The sequence below is a fragment of the Ochotona princeps genome, chromosome 16 (genome assembly GCF_030435755.1).
Source record: "Ochotona princeps isolate mOchPri1 chromosome 16, mOchPri1.hap1, whole genome shotgun sequence".
Lineage (NCBI taxonomy): Eukaryota > Metazoa > Chordata > Mammalia > Lagomorpha > Ochotonidae > Ochotona > Ochotona princeps.
In genome coordinates, this window is record NC_080847.1 from 52,295,491 (window position 1) to 52,316,791 (window position 21,301).

At 49.1% G+C, this 21,301-nt stretch overlaps 1 protein-coding gene across 5 annotated transcripts; it reads left to right on the plus strand.

The window, feature by feature from the left end:
* Positions 1 to 1,570: 1,570 nt before the first annotated feature.
* ZNF180 (zinc finger protein 180) lies at positions 1,571 to 20,192 on the plus strand. 5 transcript variants are annotated; one of them, XM_058675183.1, is made up of 5 exons: positions 1,571 to 1,736; positions 3,201 to 3,289; positions 11,550 to 11,624; positions 17,255 to 17,381; positions 18,009 to 20,192. In XM_058675183.1, exons 2-5 carry the CDS (start codon positions 3,239 to 3,241, stop codon positions 19,724 to 19,726), a joined length of 1,971 nt encoding a protein of 656 aa, XP_058531166.1. In that variant the 5' UTR covers positions 1,571 to 1,736; positions 3,201 to 3,238; the 3' UTR covers positions 19,727 to 20,192. The 5 variants fall into 5 exon arrangements, with proteins under 5 accessions (XP_058531166.1, XP_058531167.1, XP_058531168.1 ...); XM_058675184.1 differs by having other exon boundaries at positions 17,258 to 17,381; XM_058675185.1 differs by lacking the exon at positions 17,255 to 17,381 and having other exon boundaries at positions 3,201 to 3,634.
* Positions 20,193 to 21,301: the final 1,109 nt, after the last annotated feature.

Consider the following 21,301-nt stretch of genomic DNA (forward strand, 5'->3'; position numbering starts at 1 on the left):
TATTCATTTATTTTTAAGATTTATTTTTATTGTTAGTCAGATATCTAGAGATGATGAGAGACAGAAAGGAAGATCTTCGGTCTGATAATTTACTCCTTAAGTGCCAGCAAATGTCAGAGCTGAGCTGATCTGAAACCAGGATCCAGGAGCTTCTTCCGGGTCTGTCATGTGGTTGCAGGGTCCCAAGGCTTTGGGCCATCCTTGACTGTTTTCCCAGGCCACAAGCAGGGAGCTGGATGGGAAGTGGAGCTGCTGGGATTAGAAACGGTACCCATATAGGATCCTTGCGCATTGAAGGCCAGGACTTTAGCCACTAGGCCACTGTGCCGGGCACTTTTTTAATATTTAAATAGTTTGAAATAATTTAACGCTTTTATAGAAATTGCAGAAAGTTATAGTCTCACATACCCCCAGATACACCGGATGTTAATTTGACTGAATCACTTTACATATGCAGATGTTTGTACATGTACACATATTGATGCATATTGTACACATGAGTACTTTTTTTCTTTAAATATTTATTTTTATTGGAAAGGTAGATTTACAGAGAGAAGGAGACAGAGAAATATCTTCCATGCGTTGGTTCACTTCCCAAGCGGCCACAACAGCCGGAGATGAACGGATCCAAAGTTAGGAGCCATTCCTTCTTCAGGGTCTCCCATGCAGGTGCAGGGACCCAGGCACTTGAGTCTTAGCCCTGGGGGCCAGGGGAGGGGAGTAGACTAAGGTGGTGCAAAATTGCAGGGACCTCTCTCTCTTGGGTATGGGGTACTTCCTGCTGCCTGAGCTCCCTACCTTGCTGCTGGGGGGAGGATTCTGAATCCCTTGTAAAATGTTTTTTGGGGTCTGGAATGGAAGGAGGGCGAAGACCTAGGAAGAATCAAAAGTGACCACTCGGAAGCCACAATCATTAAAAGCCATCTTATTCCCTGTGGATCAGAGTTGCAAATTTTTCAGCTCACTGGTAAAAGAGCTTTTTCAGAGGGACTAACAGGGTTCTGGCAGGAGTCACACCAGCTACACTGGTTATTCTCCACTGGGACGATTTCTAGGGGTAAAGCTATGAGTTTTGAGGTCAAGTAGAACCGGTAGGGGGAAAGGCGGCTATCGCTGAAGCACCTTATATTCTAGAAAAATTCCTGGGGTCCAGGCCTAGGCTCAACCCTGTGATGAGGGGTGTGAGGGGGCAAAGTGGGAGTGGGCTTACGCAGTGGTGCTTCCGGGGGACCGTCTGGGGTCCAGGAGAGACACCCGCCTTCTCCAACATCCCAGAAACAATGGAGTTCCCGATTTCCCAGCTCCTCAGCAAGTGTGCAGCCCTCAACCCGGTTCCGATTTCAGGGCAACCGCCCCGCCTTGACCTCTCCGCGGCCTGGGAAACAGCTCCGAAATCGCTCCCCAGCCTGGCTGCATCCCGACCCCAACCATCCCGGAAGATCTGGGATCTTTTCTCCGGCGCGGGGGTTCTGGGAATTGTAGTTCCGACCGCCGGAGCAACGGCGCACTTCCCGGTTCGGTCAGAAGCGCGACGATTGTGCTGCGCGCCGGCGCTCGCCGCCCCCGGCGCCGCGGCCCTTCCTGGCTGGCCCGGGGCGGCGCTGCGCCTGCCGGCCAGGGGAAATACTTGAGGCCGAGGTGGTGGCGCCGCAGAATCCCGGCAGAGACTTGGTTCTCCTGAAGAGCCGGGAGGAGGCGACAGGCCCAGCCTGGCTTGCGCGCCCGGCGACGCCCAGGTGCGGGGACAGGGAGGCCGGGCGCGCGCACGCGCAGGGTCTAGGCGGGAAGCTGGAAGCGGCGGCTTGAGCTGAGTGGGCGACTCGGTTTCTAAGTGAAAGTATCGAGGCCGGTGTGTGATCCGTAGCTTGACCTGCGATCCTGCGCGGGTTGTGCCCTTGGCCTGGGGTCCTGAGGACTCCCACCATGGTGAAAGACGGGGCACCTGAGGACGTCCAGGTTGGCAGAAGGGTTTGTGCCACCATCCCTGTGGCCTTGAGCAGGTGTCGGGGAGGGAAGCGTGAGGACCCTCTGGCTAGGAGAGACCAGGCTGCAGTCGCAGTCCTGCCCGGGGAGAGGCAGGTTACTTCAGTAGGCTCCCCAGGTGAGAATGAGCGAGGGCTGTCAACTGACAGGTTGGAGTCAGCACGGAAAGCGCTGTTTGCGCTTGCCCCAGCTTGAATTGCTCAGGCTGGGCCTCAGGTAGGCTGGTGCTGAACCCCTGCATCGTTGCCGGTTGGTGGAGGTGCTGGGTTGGGAAGGCTGAGGCTGCAGCTGTCAGCCGGCTTGGGACGAGGCAGCGTGCTGTATCGCTTGACCTGTTTCTAGATCTTGGCTTGAGCGGCTCCGATTCCAGGCTGAGGCGAGGGACAATCTGTCTGTGCTTCTGACTGAACCTAAAAGGGGCTAAGGTTCCCTGATGCCCAGGTGCCCCCTGGGGTGTGGACAGGAGGAGGTTCTCTGAGGCCTGCGTGCTGCAAGTGCCCTTCGATGAGACGTACTGGAATTGTGGCTTGAGGCAAAGGGGCAGGGATGGAGGCTTGTGGGTGCCCGAGGTACCCCTGGCAGAGTGAGGTGTGGAGTGAGGGGTACAGATGTCTCAGGAGTGGGGACTGCATGAGCCCGCCGGTGTAGGCTCGATGCCCGGGGGTGAGCCTGGGTACTGTTGGGCTTGGCCCGTGCTGGAATTTTGGTGGAGAAAGCAGGAGGCACAAGCCCGGCCGTCATTGCCGAGTCAGTTGCCGGGAGTCGGGGACGGGAGCTGGATAGTGGGCCTCCTGCCTTGGGTCGTGACTGGCATTCTGGGCTCTCCATCCCAGAGCCGTGCTGCTGCCTTTGGGACTGCAGGTGGAGGTGGGCGAGGAGCCCTCACTGGAGAGCCCTTCATGTGCCAGGTGTTGAGGGGGAGTAGGGGGCTCCCAGGACCCAGTAGAGTTAAAGGAGACACTGAAAGATGTTGCTGATTTGAGTGGTGGGCTGTAGACCTGGCAGGGTGTCTGGGAAGGCAGAGGCCTGGCGTGAGTGGAGGATGCAGGATTTGTTGTGCCTGCACAGAATTCCATACCTGCCATGGGCAGTGCATCCAGGGAGCAGAGACCCCTGCAGGGGTTGCTGGCGCAGGCTGCTGGTGGGGTCGGGGCACGGTGAGGTGCATGAGGACCTGTGTGAGTGTGCGTTCCTCAGGGCTTGCCTTCTCGACACAGCCCCCGACCCCAGCACCCTGCCTTGCCTGGAGGAGAGCATGGAAGAGCTGGATGAGAAGCCCCTGGGACCCCTGGAGGCCCCTGTGCAGGTGAGTGGAGCTGCCCTGCCCGGAGCGACCCCAGGTCTGCTGCCACGCAGGGCCGGCAGTCCAGCCCCCGGGGTTGGCCCCTGTGGCTGCGTGGTCCATCACGGCCAGCAGACTCCTGGCTCTTGTGTGCTACACATTTTAGGGATCTCTGCTGTGGGTCTTGGGTCTTGTTGGAGAGAACTCCACCTGGGAGGAGTTGGGGATCCTGATTGAGAAACTCCCTGAGTACTGTTTGGATCTCACCAGCAGTTCACGGCTTCTTGGGAGAATGAGCAATGAACGTTTTTGAAATGTGCAGCGACTCGTGGCTCAGTAGAGGGGACCAGTACACCTGAGTGAGCCGAGGTAAGGGAGGGGGCAGCGTTCATTGGGGACATGGCAGCCAGTTGGCTGATGCTTTCTTACTGGGATCAGAGATGCTTACGGTCTGTATTAAGGAAAAAGCATTTGAAAATCACACTTTTTGAAAATGAACATATGGGATCCTGGTGCAGTGACTCAATTGACTCAATTGGCTCATCTTCCACCTTCAAGCACCAGGACCCCATATGGGTGCTGGTTCAAGTTGTAGCTGCTCCACTTCCCATCCAGCTCCCTGCTTGTGGCCTGGGAAAGCAGCAGAGGATAGCCCAGAGTCTTGCGACCCTGCACCTGTGTGGGAAACTTGGAAGAAACTCCTGGCTGCTGGCTTTGAATCAGCTCAGCTCTGGCCATTACAGTCATTTGGGGAGTGAACCAGCAGATGGAAGCTCTTTCTCTCTCTCCGTTTCTGTGTATATCTGCCTTTCCAATAAAAATAAATTAACCCTTAAAAAAAAAAGACAACAGAAATGTAGTTTGTATATATGTGGGAAATAGGGTAGAAGATAACCAAGCGGTTAGCAACGTTATATATGATTTTTAAACATTCCTCACCCTTATTTTCACATTTTTGTACAGTGAATTTTTAGGTTAAAAAGCCAGCAATTTCAAGCATTTTCCCATAGCAAATGTTCTTTGAAAAGATTTAGCCACTTAAGAAACTAAATGAGAGCTTTCCCTTCCCCTTCCTCATTGATTATGTCCCAAAGCCTTTAGGTGAGGCAGGGCTTGGCAGGTACCTGCAGGGAGGGCCGCCAGCTGGCAGGGGTGTCCCAGGTTGACCAGGGTGAGGTGGGCATCTCAGTGCCCAAGTTGAAGGAGGTAGGTGCCCACCAGATAGCCCCCTGTCACATGCAAACAGAGCAGGTAGAGGGAAGAAGTGACTTGTGTAGATGGGCAGCAGGGTGGGTACTAGAACCCACTTGGGCTGAGAAGAGGGTCGTGGCAAGGGCGTAGCCTGACCTGGAGATCCAGTGGTCAGTGGGTTGAGGAGGGCGTCCATCCTGCAGGCTTGGGGGTGGTGTTAGGACTTGGGGCCAGTTGGGTATCTGCTGGGGGAGATGTGTGAGAAAGGGCTGCCTGAGCTCAAAGGCAGGAGACACGGGGTGTCTGAGCTAAAGCAGGGAGATGTGTCTTCATGTTGGGGGTGCAGCCTCGTTTGCTGTGCCACCACATGAGGGTAGCTTCGTGAGGTATCAGAGCAGGTGGCTGTGGAGGGCATCCACGCAGTGGGGAGGCATGATGTGAACTGTGCAGGAACAAGTTGTGCAAGGAGCCAGCACGCAGGGCTGGGTGGAGGTATGGGCAAGCTGGGGAGGAGGGCCCTTCTACAGGACCAGCTTCCTGGGGGGCGGTAGGAGGGGCTGTGTCTGGGAGACCAGATACTTGCAGGAGGCCTGCTCAGGTCAGCCAGAAAAAGGGTCCCAGCACAGATGTATTGGTCAGTGTTTTCTTGCTGTTTCGAAATACTTGAGGCAGCCCAGCCATGAAAGGAGGAGTTTTATTTAACTCACTGAATGGTGCGGCACAGGTTCAGGTGAGGGACCCTGTGGCTGTGTCACATGGTAGATTGTGATGGCTGCAGGAGGAGTGGGGAGGGATGGTGTCTCCGTGGGGCAGGCCAGAGAGATGGGGTGGGGCCAGGCTCAGGCTTTTCTAACAGTCTTTTTTTTTTTCTTTTGCTTATTTTTAAAGGTTTTTTGTTAACATTTATTAATTTTTATCAGAAAGATATACAGAAAGGAGGAGAGACAGGAAGATCTTCCATCTGATGATTCATTCCCTAAGTGGCCGCAACAGGTGGTGCTGAGCCTATCTGAAGCCAGGAGCCAGGAGGAGCCAGGAGCTTCCTCTGGGTCTCACACATGGGTGCTGCAGGGTCCCAAGGCCTTGGGGTGTCCTAGACTGCCTTCCCAGGCCACAAGCAGGGAGCTGGATGGGAAATGGGGTCACTGGGATTAGAACCGGCATCCATATGGTAATCGGTGCATGCAAGGCAAGGACTCTAGCTACTTGGCTACTGTGCTGGGCCCAAGAAGATTTATTTTTGTTGGAAAGGCAGATTTACACAGAGAAAGAGAAAGATTGTTTATCGCTTATTTACTCTCCAAATGGCCACAATGGCTGGAGCTGAGCTGATGTGAAGCCAGGAGCGTCTTCTGGGTCTCCCACGTGGATGCAGGGTCTCAAGGCTTTGGGCTGTCCTCTGCTGCTTTCCCAGGCCACAAGCAGGAAGCTGGATGGGAAGTGAAGCAGCTAGGACACAAGCTGGTGCCGAGATGGGATCCCGGCACTCGAACAGGGAGAATTAGTCACTCAAGCCATTGATGCAGGCCCGAACAGTCCTTGTGAGAGAACCTCCCATGGTGCCATGGGGAGGACCTAGAACCCTTGCAGAAGCCCCCTCTCAGGGTGTGTAAGGACCTTCTGCCAGGCTGCCATCAGGCTGCACTCCTTAAGGCCGCATGTGCTCTGAAACCCCGCTTCCCTGGAGCCATGCTGCCAACATAGGCTCCTCAGCTGGAGGAGGGCACACAGCGCCCAAGCCAGGGTACCAGGTGCCTCACCATCAGATCAGGGGGGATCTGCGGGTGCCCAAGAATGCTAGGATGAGTGCTGGCGGCAGTGGGAACCGGATGTGCTGATGTGGACTCACATGGGTGCAGAAAGGTGTTGAGAGGTGTGTGTGTGGGTCCAGACAGTCCCGTGTAGCCCTGGGGCGGGCTGTCGGGGGTGAGTGGTGACGTCCCAGGACCAGTCAGCCCAAGCCCTTGGGCTCAGTGGTTTCATGTCAGTGGAAGGTAAACGTGCAGTCCTCATGTGCATTGCACTGCTGTGAATGGTTTCCCAGGATTCCCCATGTAACTGCAGGATTTTGGAGAAAATTAAGTAAATATAAATTTACATTCGCATCTTTGTCAAAGCCACAGGTACAGGAATGTGGTTTAATGTTACTTTTAGCATTGTCCTTTAATCTAGGGCGTTTGGGTGTTTTCTGTGAATTTTTTTTTAAAGATTTATTTATTTTTATTAGAAAGTCAGATATACAGAGAGGAGGAGAGAGAGAGAGAAGATCTTCTGTCCGATGATTCACTCCCCAACGGCCAGTGCTGTGCTGATCTGGAGCCAGGAGCCAGGAACCTCCTCCAGGTCTCCCACACGGGCGCAGGGTCCCAATGCATTGGGCCGTCCTCGACTGCTTTCCCAGGCCACAAGCAGGGAGCTGGATGGGAAGTGGAGCTGCCGGGATTAGAACCGGTGCCCATATGGGATCCCGGCATATTCAAGGCTTGGACTTTAGCTGCTAGGCCACGCCACCGGGCCCTAAGATTATTTTTATATGAAAGGCAGATTTACAAAGAGAAGGACAGACAGAGAGGAAAGAGCTTGCATCTGCTTGTTCACTCCCTAAATGGCTGCAGCGGTGGAGCTGAAGCACCCACATGGGCATTGACTTTCAGCCTCTGGAGGTGCAGGGTCCGAGAGGGCTTCATGAGGGTGCCCGGCACGCCAGCACCCTGCTGAGGCTCCAGTCTGGCTGCCGGCAGAGGCTCTGGCTGCCTGGAGGATCCATGTAGCTGCGGACAGGAAGCCTCAGCTCCACGTCACAGAGGTCCCTGCCCATGTGCTGTCAGTCATTGATCAGAAAGGGCGGGATGGAGGTAGCAGGGGACAGGAAGCAGGGGGTGTCAGCATAGAAAGAGGACAGGAGCCGGAGGGAGCCTGAAACACACAGTCAAGACCAAAGCCACAGTGTCTTCCATCACCTGATCTCCAAAGTGACACAACATCGCCCCCTCTGTGTTCTTTGTGCCAAACAGATCCTCCCTGGTACCATGTGGGCAAGGATTGCACAAGGGTGCCAGTGCCAGCAGGCAGCAGTCCTTATAGGCCACCTGGAGAGTGGCCGCCACACACTCTGCTCTGAGATGAATTTTGATCATTATCAGAGGATGTTCAGGTGCTTGATTTGAGCTCCGGCAGGAAAAGGGCTCAAGGGCCCAAGGGTTGACTTCCAGAGAAAGCCATGATACAGTGAGCCAATCCAGGAAGAACCTGTGTAGGTGTTGGGGCCACCCAGGAGGTGTCGTGCCTCGGGCACTGGAAGCAGCTGGGCCAGGGAAGAAGGTTTTAGTCTCCAGGGGCTGAGGCCAGAATTCATGTCCATTGCCCACTTCCACCTCTGAGGCAAACAGGTGGTTGGAGGCACGGTGGTGGTGGTGGTGGTGGAAGGGGAGGGTCTATGCTGCATATTGGAGCCTAGGGAGAGTTGTTGATGTATGTCTCATGGAGTGGGAGAGCTAGAGGGACCCTCCACCCAGGAGGAGTTCTGAATCAGACAGGGTGGGGATTGGGTTCCTGCCCTGTTGAGCCACTGATGTAGACAATTCAGGGTCTCCTGTGTGTCACATCCCTTCACTTGAGATGTGGGCTCTGCCTCCCATCTGCGTGGGCTCCACAGTGGGAGACCTGTGCATGGGAACCTCCCCAACACGTGGAATCACTGTTGACATGCTCTGTATGCAAAGCTCTGAGAATTAAGTTTGGGGCTGCCTCCCTCGTGTGGTTGGGAACTTTGTCTCCTCCGGTCATTCAGTTCTGATGACAACACATAGGGAGCTCAGGTAGGCCATGTCAGACTGGTCCGCATAACCCAACCAGCACACATGAGAACCAGGAGGGGAGATGGCAAAGCCGGTAGGGGTATGTGGAGGGCTGCCCTGCTGAGTCACCACTCCCACTGGAGAGCGTGAGTTGGGATGGGGTCAGACCAGACTAGGCAGGGCTACAACACCTGTAGGCCTCATGTGAGCTAGATCAGAGGAAAGCCAGGCTGGATTGGCTGTTCCTACTGGTGCAAACATAAGTCACAGTAGGTGTGGGTTGGTTGAGCTTTGCTGCAGCATCAGCTAGCAGATGCTGGCACAGGGGAGCAAATTCTGTCAAGTTAACCTGCAGAACTACCTGGAGAGTGCATGATCCAGGAGTGGGAGTGGCCCAGTAGAGAAATAGTGGGCACTTCCCCCCTGGGTTGCCACTCTGTCTGGTGAGCATGAGAATCAGGACTGCGGCAAGCATGGCTAGACAGAGAGTGGTGCTTGTTGGCAGATGGGTGCGCTGACATGTATGAGAGCTGAATGGGATGTGGGACAGACTGCACCAGTCTGCTGTACATACTGGCAAGCACAGAAACCAGGGTAGCGGGTGGGAGTGGTGGGAGTTATTGTGGGTCACTCTGACTAGGCTGCAGCTCCCACTGGGGAGCATGAGGCATGAGGGCCGAGTGGGTGTTGGGCAGGATTGGGCTAGACTGCAACATCCATTGGTTTGTGTAGAAGACAGGGCTGGAAATAGAACTGACCCCGTAATTGCAACCACCAGCATATGCATAAGCTGATTGAGGCGATGGACTGTGCCGTACCCTGTACTGGCAAGCACACAGAAGAGTTTGGCCTGGGATCACCTCAGACGAAGTTTCTTTGGGGATTCCCCAACCAAACTGCTAAACTCAGAACCTCAACCATGAAGAGAAGTGTAGGTTACGTGGTCTGACCATGGAGTGCATGTGTCAAAGCTGAGCTGCCTCAGAGGCTTAGATGGAGCAGTGGACAGCATATCCTGGTGCACATGGAGGATATGGCAGTCCATTGGAGCCTGCAGAGGACACCTGGTACAACAGCAGAGGATGGAGGACAGAACAAATTGATCAGCTATTCCAGCAACATGTTGGCAGTCAAAATCTGGGCAAGTGAAAACACTAAGGTGGACTGTGTTAGCCAGTGGAGTCTGGAGAGATTTCATTATGCTTGGAATGGCGAGATTGACAGCAATTCAGAACTGTTGAATTATTAAAACCACTTGAGCAGTGCCTTAGAGCATGCCCCACATCGGGGACGCTGGGATGGTTGGGAGGCGAAGTGGGACTTCTCTTTTTATCTCCCGCTTCCCCCAGATACAGAAAAAAAGAGAGGGTGAGGAGAACGAAACACTCCAATTTAAAAAGACTTACCTGAAAGAGTTTAATTGGGCCTAATGCTTGACTCTGTTAATCCTCCTTTAGCAAAAGCTGAGTTCCCACATGGGTGTCGGTTCATATCCTGGCTGCTGCATTTCCCATCCACTTTCCTGCTTGGCATGGGCAAACAGTGGAGGACGGCCCAAAGCCTTGGGACCCTGCTGCCACATGAGAGACTTGGAGGAGGCTCCTGCCTTCTGGCCAGATATATTTGAGACATAAATGAATTTTGAGTTTATCTGGGTCCCAAGCCCCAAGATTTATCATTGTATATATGCAAACATTCCAAAATCTAAAAGCATCTTAAATCTGAACACTTGTATTCTTTGGCATTTTTGATGAGGGCCATTGGACATTTTGTACAGATCCTAATTGATGGCATCTTTATTGACAGGACTTTTTGCTGGACTTGTTATGAAGTTAGTTTGTAGATTTATGAGTCTGGCTTGGGTCACACTACATTCTATTTTATTTGCTTATTTTTTTTTTTTAAGATTTATTTTTAGTACAAAGTCGGATATACAGAGAGGAGGAGAGACAGAGAGGAAGATCTTCCGTCCGATGATTCACTCCCCAAGTGAGCCGCAACGGCCGGTGCTGTGCCAATCTGAAGCCAGGAACCTGGAACCTCCTCCAGGTCTCCCACGCGGGTACAGGGTCCCAAAGCTTTGGGCCGTCCTCGACTGCTTTCCCAGGCCACAAGCAGAGAGCTGGATTGGAAGTGGAGCTGCCAGGATTAGAACCGGCGCCCACATGGGATCCCAGCGCGCACAAGGCGAGGACTCTAGCCGCTAGGCCATGCCGCCGGGCCCTATTTGCTTATTTTTAAAAAAGGTTTATTTTTGTTGCAAAGTCAGATTTACAGAGAGGAGAGACAGAAAGATCTTCCCTCCCACTGGCTCATTCCCTAAGTGGCCACAATGGCTTGAGCTGAGCTGATCCAAAGCCAGGAGCCAAGATATTCTTCTGGGTTTCCAGTGCTGCGGGTGTACTGGGCCATCCTCTACTGCTTTGCCAGGCCAAAGGCTGGAAGCTGGATGTGAAATGGAGTGGCAGGGATATGAACTAGTGCCCATATGGGATCCCAGCACATGCAAGGCGAGGATTTAGTAACTAGGCTATCATGCCAGGCCCTTATTTGGTTATAATTCTGTGATTTCGGAATTTAGGCACAACCAGCCTAGCCAGCCAATTATTTTTTAAGAGTTAAATTACAGCCAGTGAGGAATACGCAGACAGACACAGACACACACACACACACACACACAGTGAGCAAGCGGCAGTAATTGGGAGAGCTTCTGTTGGTTTGATCTCTAAATGATTGGAACAGGGTCTGCTGAAGGCAAGAGCTTCTTTCTGGTCTCCTACACGGGTGCAGGGCCCTAGCACTTGGGCCGTCCTCCACTGCTTTCCCAGGCTGTTAGCAAGAAGCTGGATGAGAAACAGAGCAGCTGGGACGCAAACTGGCACCCATATGGGAAGCTGGTGCCACAGGCAGCTTTACCTTCCATGCCACTACAACGCCCCCTAGACAGTTCTTTCACTCCGCATAATATCTAGGATCATTTCCTCATCTGGTAGCTGGGCTGGCCCTGGAGGTCCACCGTGAGCAGGCTGCTCCAGCAGGTGTAATGTAGCTGTTGCTGGGTGGTCAGAAAGGATCATTCAAGGATAGTGACCGTTGACTTGCAAGTAGATTCATGGAGACCATTAGGCCCATGTCTCAGCTCCCATCCTTCTCCTCCTCAGCAATAGGAGAGAACAGAATTGGTGGGTAGGATCTGTGAGAACGCGGGGGACGTCAAATCCTAGCCTGCTCCCGTTGGCTTAGCCGTGAGGTGTGACTTAGCTCGCTGATTGCTCTCTCTCGTCCGTTTGCCTTAGGACCCTCTCCTTCCTCAGGGAGTTCCCATCAAAGCTGAGGGAGAAGATGCCGGGTCACTGGCCCTCACATGCCAGGTGAATTGGGTGGAGTCTCCTCACTGAGAAGTGTGGGTTTCCGGTGGGTGGTGAGCAAGAAGATGGGGATGAGGAGACAGCTTTCCCAACAGATTGGTCATTGTATGAAAAATTGAAGAGAGTGAGGCTGCAAGAAAATTTGAGATTGAAGGTCTTTTATTTAAGAGGGTTGGAAAATCTTGACTTTTTAAGTGGTTGTAGGAAGGTTTTAGTAGAAAAAAAGAAGTCAGCCATAAAGTATAAAGCGGGGCCAAACGCAGTGGCTTGGTTGGCTAATCCTCCCCCTTCAAACACGGGGATCTCATGTGTTTGTGTCCTGACTGCTCCATTTCCCCTGTAACTCCCTGCCTGTGGCCTGGGAAAGCAGTGGAGGATGGCCCAAAGCTTGTTTGGGAGATCCAGGAAAAGCTCCTGGCTCCTGGCTTCAGATAGGTTCAGCTCCTACCATTGTGGCTATATAGGGAATGAACTAGTGGATGGAGGATGTTTGTCTCTCCTTGCTGCAGAATCTGCCTTTCTAACAATAAATAAAAATATTTTTTTTAAAAAAGAAAGTATGCAGGGCCCAGTGCAATAACATAGTGGTTAAAGTCCTCGCCTTGACCGTGCCAGGATCCCATGTGGGTGCTAGTTCTAGTCCCAGTGGCTCTACTTCCCGTCCAGCTCCCTGTTTGTGGTCTGAGAAAGCAGTCGAGGATGGCCCAATGCCTTGGGACCCCACACCCACGTGGGAGACCTGGAAGAGGCTCCTGGCTTTAGATTTGCTCTGCTCCAGCCCTTGCGCTCACTTGGGGAGTGAACCATCGGACGGAAGATCTTCCTGTCTCTCTCCTCCTCTCTGTACATCTGCCTTTCCAATAAAAATAAATAAATCTTTAAAAAAAAAGTATGCAATCTGGCACAATGGCTCAGTGGCTCAATTCCCGCCTTGCATGCATTGGGGTCCCATGTGGTGCCAGTTTGTGTCCATCTGCTCCACTTAAATCCTGCTTCTTGCTTGCGGCCTGGGAAAGTAGATTCCAAAACCTTGGGACCCAGCGCCTGCTTGGGAGACATGGAGGAAGCTCCTGTCTCCTGGCTTAGGATCAGCTCAGCTCTGCCCATTATGGCCACCTGAGGAGTGAACCAGTGGATGGAAGATCTTTCTGTCTCCCTCTCTCTATAAATATGCCTTTCTGATAAAATAATTTTTTTTTAAATAAAGTGTAGGGCACTTTCTTTACACCAGAGGAATTGTACCTGTGGATAAATTGGCTCTGTATAGAGAGAACTTCATATAGGAAGAATGAAGTTGAGAGAGTTAACTGAGGGCCTGGATTTTTCTCTGTGAAAGATCCAGGTGATTGTGAAGGCAGGGGTTGGAATGGAAGAGTGTTTGACAAAGGCGGAGAAAACTTACATTAGTGATCTTGGGTTTCAGCGGGACAAGCTGCCCCAGTGGATGTGTTATAGTTACTGGCTGGTCTGAAATCATTCAGAGATAGTGACTGCTAATCCACAGTTCTCTATCCAGCAGCTTCTGCAGGCTTTCTGTTCAATAAGTAGCATTCTGTGACCTGCTTTCTGTAAGTAGTAGACTAACATCCAAGTTCATTTCATTTTTGTAATGTGCTAGGTATATTCTATCAGTCAAAGGAATATTTAAGAGGAAATTTTCAGATGAAATGGTAACCATGAATAATCCATGGGTGTCAAAGTGAATAAGTTAGATGGGAAAGAAAAAAGGACTCCAAATAGAACGGTAAGGAATATGGATGGTTGGTGGTAGTGACGGACATTCCAGTAAAATAATGGCCCCAAACCATCAAAGAATAGTGAGCGTGAAGGTGATGACTGAGCTGATGCTGTGGTTAGAAAGGGCAGACTGACGCCTGTTGTGGAAAGGAGGGATACTTTCTGGGGTTTCTAGCTGTGGGGTGTCATCTTCAGGCATGCTGATGAGCATATCACAGGGCTGAGGGTTGGGCTGGTCCTATGAATTGATGACTGATGGCTGTGCAAACTAAAGGCTGCATTCCAGCTACTGACCTTATGTCTTCAATTTCCCTGAGTTTGTTCTTCATATGAAAAGCTAGCGCCACTAACGTTAGCCTATAATAATCTATACAATACATTCGTGTGCTGCTTGACATCATAACAGTGCTCTGTGGAAGTTTTTAAGTACTTGGGTAAAGTCCATTCTTTTCATGGCTTCGGATTGCTATACAAGTCGTTGTTACACATCAGAGATGATGAACCTTTTTTCTGCCTAGGGCCATGTGAATATTTATAACATTCATGGGCCATGCAAGATCACCAACTTAAAAATTAACCTGCTAAGGGTTTTTTTTTTTTTTTTTGAGTACCACCCGTAGTTGTCTTGGCAGGGCCAATCCAAATGATTTTGTGTCCCCTGTGTGGTCCTTGGGCAGGATATCCCCCATTCTTGCTGAAAAGCTGATGTGCACATATTGAAGGATCTTGAAAGAATAGGACAGACGTGCTTTACAGAATTCAGATGAAAGTATTTTTTTTAATACCTTTTTTAAAGATTTATTATTATTTAAAATTTTTTATTGGAAAGGCAGATTTACAGAGAGGAGAGACAAAAAGATCTTCCATCCACTGGTTCACTCTCCAAGTGGCTGCAACAGCTGAAGCTGAACTGATGAGAAGCCAGAAGCCTGGAACCAGAAGCTTCTTCCAGTCTCCCACACAGGTGCAGGATCCCAAGGACTTGGGCCATCTTCTACTGCTTTCCCAGGACACAAACAGGGAGCTGAATGGGAAGTGGAACAGCTGGGATATGAATGGGCACCCATATGGGATCCCGGCACATGCAAAGCAAGGATTTAGTTACTAAACCATTGCAGTGGGCCCTAGAGGGAAAGATTTCAATCTGAATTTGGGTCAAGGTATTTTGCCATATTGCGGTCCATTGATACCTTTGACAAGGCTGACTTTCTGAAATCTTGCACATAATGTCTAATTATATTTAATATCTACTATACAGTAACAATCTGCTAAGCCTTGGAGATATAGTTACAAACTCTAAATGCTTTGTTCTTGGCCTGTGAATCCTGGCAGGGTGACACAGATCCTAAATTAGTTAAACTATTAGTTATTAATGATGAGAAAGTGGTGAGTCTTCCGTAGAAGACTGTGGGACTTCGAGAACTGATAGCTCTGGATGGAAAGGGAATCTAGAATTGTTTATTTAGTGTTTTTTTTCCTCGCTTCTCAAATATGTTTATAGGAAAGAGCTTGGGAGTCAGGGTGGTGAGGGTGTAAACCATAGGGTTCACATGTTCACCTGCTCCCACTGCAGCCACCAGTTGTAGGCATACCACATGGTGTTCGAAGGCATCTGTACAGTGGCCCATATATATAACTGCATTTTTGTTCTGAACTGGCCAAGGAGCAGCAACCGTTCTGTTCCCCTCCACCCTTGTTTCCCAGTGTGCTTCTGGAAACAGTTGTCTCTCATTCTCTATAGCAGCTCCTGTGTATTTGCTAAAGAAATCTTCACCTTCTTCACCTGTTCCTCACTGAGCCATGGGTCCAGCTTCTTGCTACTGACCCGCATAAATCTGAGCCTAAGCTGCCTTCTATGGCCCTGCAAAGTCAGCCTGATCATGTCTATGCCTACTGACTGCAGCTACTCGTTTGTCTAGTATTTGAACAACCTTGAATAGAAAAAAAAAAAGATCAATTTTTTTTAAGAATTATTTATTATTTGATAGAATTACAGAGAGAGAGAGAATATCTTCTATCTGCTGCTTCACGACTTGAATGGACACAGTGACTAGGGCTGGGCCAGACCAAAGCCAGGAGTCTGCATGGGTGTAGGGGCTCAAGCACTTGGATCATCTTCCACCTGTATCCTAGACAGTAGCAGGGAGCTGCATTAGAGGTGGAGTAACTGGGGCTTGAACCAGTGTCCATGTGGGATGCCAACATTGCAGGCAGTAGCTTAACCCAACCCAAAATGAGTGTTCATTAAAAGAATGGGTTAGAGGTTCGAGAGCAGTACCTTAAGCATAAATGCTGCACACAGATAAGTTTGCAAATTATATTCCTGAGTCCTGTTTTGGACTAACCGTGATAACCTTTGATGATGCTAATGTACTATGACTGAGAGAAATGTGTATTTAGCAGCATTTTCATGTAGCTTCATGGGATTTAGGACCTGGTGGTATCCTAGTCAAGATCTTCAGCTTAAGAATGTCTGTGTAGTTCAGGAGCTTCTGATTTCCTGTCACTGGATAGGGTAGGCTCTCCTCTGAGCTTCCTTACTGTATCTGAGTTCCCACTCAGGGGTCTTGAGAACAGACCTTTCCGTGCTTACAGGAGGCAGCCTGAGACATTCTGTTTACATGGTGGTCATGACCACGAGTGTCTGCTCAGAGTCCAAGAGTGGACGGAAGTAGAACTGTTCAGGATGGCAGTCATATTAGCTGTCGTTATTCATTTAGCATTCTCAGACATAGTAACTGCTAGCCTTTGTTGTGTGTTTAGTAAACTGCTAACATTATATATATATTATATATATTGTCATATATTATCACAATTAATTTATCAAACCAGTGAGATGATGAGATTATTATGGTTAAGCCTAAATAGCAGAAATGGAATAAACTCACTATTACAAGATGGGTTATCAGATGACATCTATTTGTTTAATAATCCAAATGCATGCCCTGTGTAAGAGGTGAGAGAACTCACATCTCCTTTTCTTCTTCTTTTTTTTTTTTTTTGAAGATTTATTTATTTTTTATTGCAAAGTCATATATATAGAGAGGAGGAGAGACAGAGAGGAAGATCTTCTGTCTGATGATTCACTCCCCAAGTGACCACAACGGCCAGTGCTGCCCCAATCCAGAGCCGGGAACCAGGAACCAGGAACTTCCTCCAGGTCTCCCACGCAGGTGCAGGGTCCCAAAGCATTGGGCTGTCCTGGACTGCTTTCCCAGGCCACAAGCAGGAAGCTGGATGGGAAGTGGAGCTGCCGGGATTAGAACTGGCACCCATATGGGATCCCGGTGTGTTCAAGGCGAGGACTTTAGCCGCTAGGCCATGCCACCGGGCCCTCCTTTTCTTCTTAATCCAGTGCTTTTGATCTGTAAGCACTGCCCTATGCTGGGGCTCATACTTCATCATCTGTGTAGACTGAATCATCTCACAGTCCGCTTTTGTGAGTTTTTATTGCACTACCACCACCCTCATTTGTTTATCTACCTCCCTGCTTTTTTGCTACAGCCGCAGAGTTGAGTTGTTGTGATTAAAAACTGTGTTGCCTGTGAGGCTTGAGATACTTATCATCTGACCTTTGGCAGAAAATTCTTGCCCATTCTTATTCCTCCAATTTCTTCGAAATCAAAAAGAATAAGCATTTTCTTAAAATTGGACAAAAAAAAAGAAAAGAAAAGAAAAGAAAAAGAACACCTGTACCAGTTTTTACCTGATATTTCACCTTGGGCTTTGAAGAGGTCTGGTTTCTAAGCCTTGTGGGCTCAACTGGAAGATTTCTATGTGACTTGACTAGAGTCCTTCAGACACCACAAGTTGGCGGCAAGCTCCCAGTCATCTTTCAAAGGCAAATGCTGGAAGGAATGCTGCCCCTCTGAGCAGGGATGTGTGTTTTGTTGCAGCAGGGACCAAGCTTCAAAGTTACAACGGTAGACTTCACTCAGGAGCAGCCTGGCACTTGGAGGCCTGCACAGGAGACAGCAAACAGAGAGAGCATCCTGGAGAAGCACAGCGACCTGGTCTCTTTGGGTAAGAACACCGTCCCTCCCAGTGAAGGGCCTTCTGCTGCAATGGTTTGGCCTGCCCATGTGTTGTAACTACCACACGATTCAGCAGCCATAATGATTTGGATCACACATGGATTATGTTGGTGCTTTATTCCCCAGTGAATATCTTCAGAGCAGGAGAAAAGAGGTTTGGTTTCTTTGGCTTGAGCTTGTTCAATCTTCATTTCTGGAGGGCCAAAGCCTGGAATGATATTCTGCAGTGATTTTCTGTCTAGTGCTAAAGAGGGTGGAAAGGACCTTCTGTTTGTTTAAAATGAGTTGCAGTACTGGGTTGAGTTTGGGGGTTCTGCATAGGTGATTTTTTTTTTTTTTAATTTGCAGGTGCTTTGCACTCAAAGTCAAATTTATTCAACTAAGATTATTGTTAAAACAGTTGCATGTTAATGCTCTGTGACACTGATGTGCTGTGATAGTTCAGTGCCTACTTACTGCTTCGGCCCATCCTTTTGCTTTCTCAATACAAATTATAGGTGTATATAGGTAGAAGAAAGTGAACTCACGTGTTCTTCCCATACTTTTGAGTCATCCCACTGTGTCAACTCTAATGTCTTTTTTGGGGGCTAGGGTGTGTTCCTTTGCTGTTTTCCAGATTTGACAATTGTACTTGGAAGAAGAGACTGTATTTCAAAGCAGAGCCTGCCAGATGAAGTGAAGACAGAAAGGTTGATGCGGGATGATCCCTGGCTGCCTGCAGGTGAAGAAGTCTGTGACTATAAGGACCAGCGGCAGAAGCAACCGGAGAAGCAAGCGAGGTGTTTGCAGGAAGTGGCAGTCACTCAAAGGAAAGCTGTTATTCACACCACAGTCTGCAGAGGTGGGAAGCTTGAGGAGGGTAGGCTGGAGCCCAGTCCTCTGTCACTCCCACTGATACCTATAAGAAGCCATTTTCATAAACATGTGTCATATGATAAAAAATTGCCTCCGAATTCTGCAGTAAACAGTTATCAGAAGACACATAACCACAAGCAGCCATGTGAGAAGAGTGAGTGTTTAAAGCTTCCTGAGAGCATTCACCTCATTCAAGTTACAAGAACTCAAACAATAGATACACCATATGGCTTTAGCAGCAGCATTCCATCCCTTAGCCACCCTATACCCCCAAACAGGCATGGACAAATTTATGGGGCAGGAGAAACCTCAAGTTTGAAGGCATGTGGGCAAGTTGTGAACCAGAGCATATCAAAGGAACAGCAGGGGATTCCTGGCGATGAGAGTCAGCACACATACAGTGAAATCTCTCAGAGTTCATCTCTGGTTCCAAATGTGAAAAATCATTCAGAAGAGAAACCGTTTGAATGTAATCAATGTGGTAAGTCCTTCAGCTGGAGCTCGCATCTCATTGCACATCAGAGGATTCACACAGGAGAGAAGCCTTATGAGTGTAGTGAGTGTGGAAAATCCTTCAGCCGCAGCTCACACCTTGTTTCGCATCAGAGAACTCACACTGGAGAGAAACCCTACAGATGTAACCAGTGTGGGAAGTCCTTCAGCCAGAGCTACGTCCTTGTTGTGCACCAGAGGACTCACACAGGAGAGAAACCTTATGAGTGCAGCCAATGTGGGAAATCCTTCCGGCAGAGCTACAAGCTGATTGCACACAAAAGAACTCACACTGGGGAGAAGCCCTATGAGTGCAGCCAATGTGGCAAATCCTTCATCCAGAGCTACAAGCTGATAGCGCACCAGAGAATACACACTGGGGAGAAGCCCTATGAATGCACCCAGTGTGGCAAATCCTTTAGTCAGAGCTACAAGCTGGTTTCTCACCAGAGAACTCACTCAGGAGAAAAGCCCTTTGAGTGCAATCAGTGTGGCAAGTCTTTCAGCTGGAGCTCCCAGCTGGTGGCCCATCAAAGAACACACACTGGAGAGAAGCCCTACGAGTGTAGTGAGTGTGGGAAGTCTTTCAACCGCAGCTCTCACCTTGTTATGCACCAGAGAACTCATACTGGAGAAAAACCTTATGAATGTAATCAATGTGGGAAGTCCTTCAGTCAGAGTTACGTTCTTGTTGTACATCAGCGAACCCACACCGGAGAAAAACCCTATGAGTGCAACCAGTGTGGCAAATCCTTCAGGCAGAGTTCATGTCTTACCCAACATCAGAGAACTCATACTGGTGAAAAGCCCTACGAGTGTGGTCAATGTGGAAAAACATTCAGTTTGAGTGCTCGACTGATCGTCCATCAAAGAACTCACACAGGAGAGAAACCATTTACCTGTAGCCAGTGTGGGAAAGCTTTCATGAATAGCTCTAAGCTTATTAGGCATCAGGCCACTCACTCAGAAGAGAGACCCTACGACTAAGATTGGTTGGGATATTGTCAGCCAGAGTTGATTCCTTTCTCTTGTATTCTTTTTCAACATTATTTTAAGGGAGTACATTTAGTGGGAAAATAGGATAAAAGCAAGGTATGAAGAAATGTGCATTTGTCGCTTTATTGGGTATGTTGAAACTCATTCTGAAGAAGAATTGCGGAAACCCTGTCAAATAAATATATTCCCCATACAGTCAGAATTGGTCCCCATGACACATTCGTACAATAGTACTAAATATTGGCACTTTTCTTTGCAGAAAAAGCTCAGATCTGTTTCTAAGATAAAATCATTGTGTTGTGGAGTAATGCCTGTGAGTTTGACTTCCAATACTCAATAAAATGCCAACCATGGTTGACTTCCAGAGATTATTGTAAAATTTCTGGGAAATGATAACTCAGTGTAGCATTTTGTATGATAGACCCACTAATTAGTTTGTAATGTGATTCATGCAGCACTTTCTATTATGTGAAGTTTTCTTTAAAAAAAAATGTTATAATATGAACTACACAAACAGAAATTTCTATAATATGAAAATATTTGTTGAAAATAACTGGAAGGAGTTATACCTGTATCTTTTTGTTTTATGTCATGTCTAGTTTTTGGAATGTTTGTGTGTATGTGCTCTGCTAAAATAAATGCTGTGTTAAAAAAATTCGTAAAGAATATGCTTATCTTGTTAGAGGACTTAGGAAACACTGAGTCACAATTTAACAAAGACCTAATTTGGGCCAGTAGTGTGAGCAGCTCATTCTTGAGGATTTGCACACCAAGGGGTGCAGGAAATGTCCATCTGAGTGACAGAAGAGTGTGTGTGGGCGGAGTGTGTGTGGGGTCATTTCAAGGTACATAGTGCAAATCCTTGAGAGAAAAGTTCACGGAGTCACCAAGGAAATTCATTACTGCTACACTAGGAAAAACCCAACATAGGAAGTAACACACAGTAAGGCTGCATTTTGTAGTGTAATGGCTAAAGTCTTTTTTTTTTTTAATATAATCTTTACATAGTTAATTAGGGCTCAAAGGTTGAAGGGCTACAGGAAAGTATTTCCACATTTTTTTCCTGTGTCTTGGGAAAACAGGGAGGTAAAGGGAGAAGCACCACCCAGTCTCCCACCCACCCCAGGTCCCTGATGTGGTGCATGCTCCGAGGGTCTTGCTCAAGTGGTTTTGATAGTTTAATAGTTCTGAATTGCTGCCTATGTCACCATTCCAATCATGATGAGGTCGCTGAAGAATCCACTGGTTGGCATAGTCCATCAGAGTCTCCATTTGCCCAGTTCTTCACTGCCAACATGTGGCTGGGGTACTTGACTGATTTGTCCTGTCCTCTTGTCTTTTCGTAGATAGGGTTCTGAGTCTGGCAGTTCAAATTGGGAGATCCCCCGAAAAACTTGGTCTGAAGTGACCCAGAGCAGATTCTTGTGTGTACTTGGCAAGTACAGGGTCCAATACAGTGCATCGCCCCAGTCAGTTGGTGGTTGCAATTGCTGGGTCAGTTCTGGTTCCAGCCCTGTCTTCCACTGCAACCAATGAGTGTTGTAGTCCAGCATGATTCTGCCCAGC

What these genes read in the sequence shown, in the direction of transcription:
- ZNF180 (XM_058675183.1), top strand. Translation starts at nt 3,239, where the DNA reads ATGGAAGAGCTGGATGAGAAGCCCCTGGGACCCCTGGAGGCCCCTGTG. An exon ending in CACTGGCCCTCACATGCCAG is followed by an intron (nt 11,625 to 17,254) that starts GTGAATTGGGTG and finishes GTTTTGTTGCAG; the next exon opens with CAGGGACCAAGCTTCAAAGT. An exon ending in CAGCGACCTGGTCTCTTTGG is followed by an intron (nt 17,382 to 18,008) that starts GTAAGAACACCG and finishes GCTGTTTTCCAG; the next exon opens with ATTTGACAATTGTACTTGGA.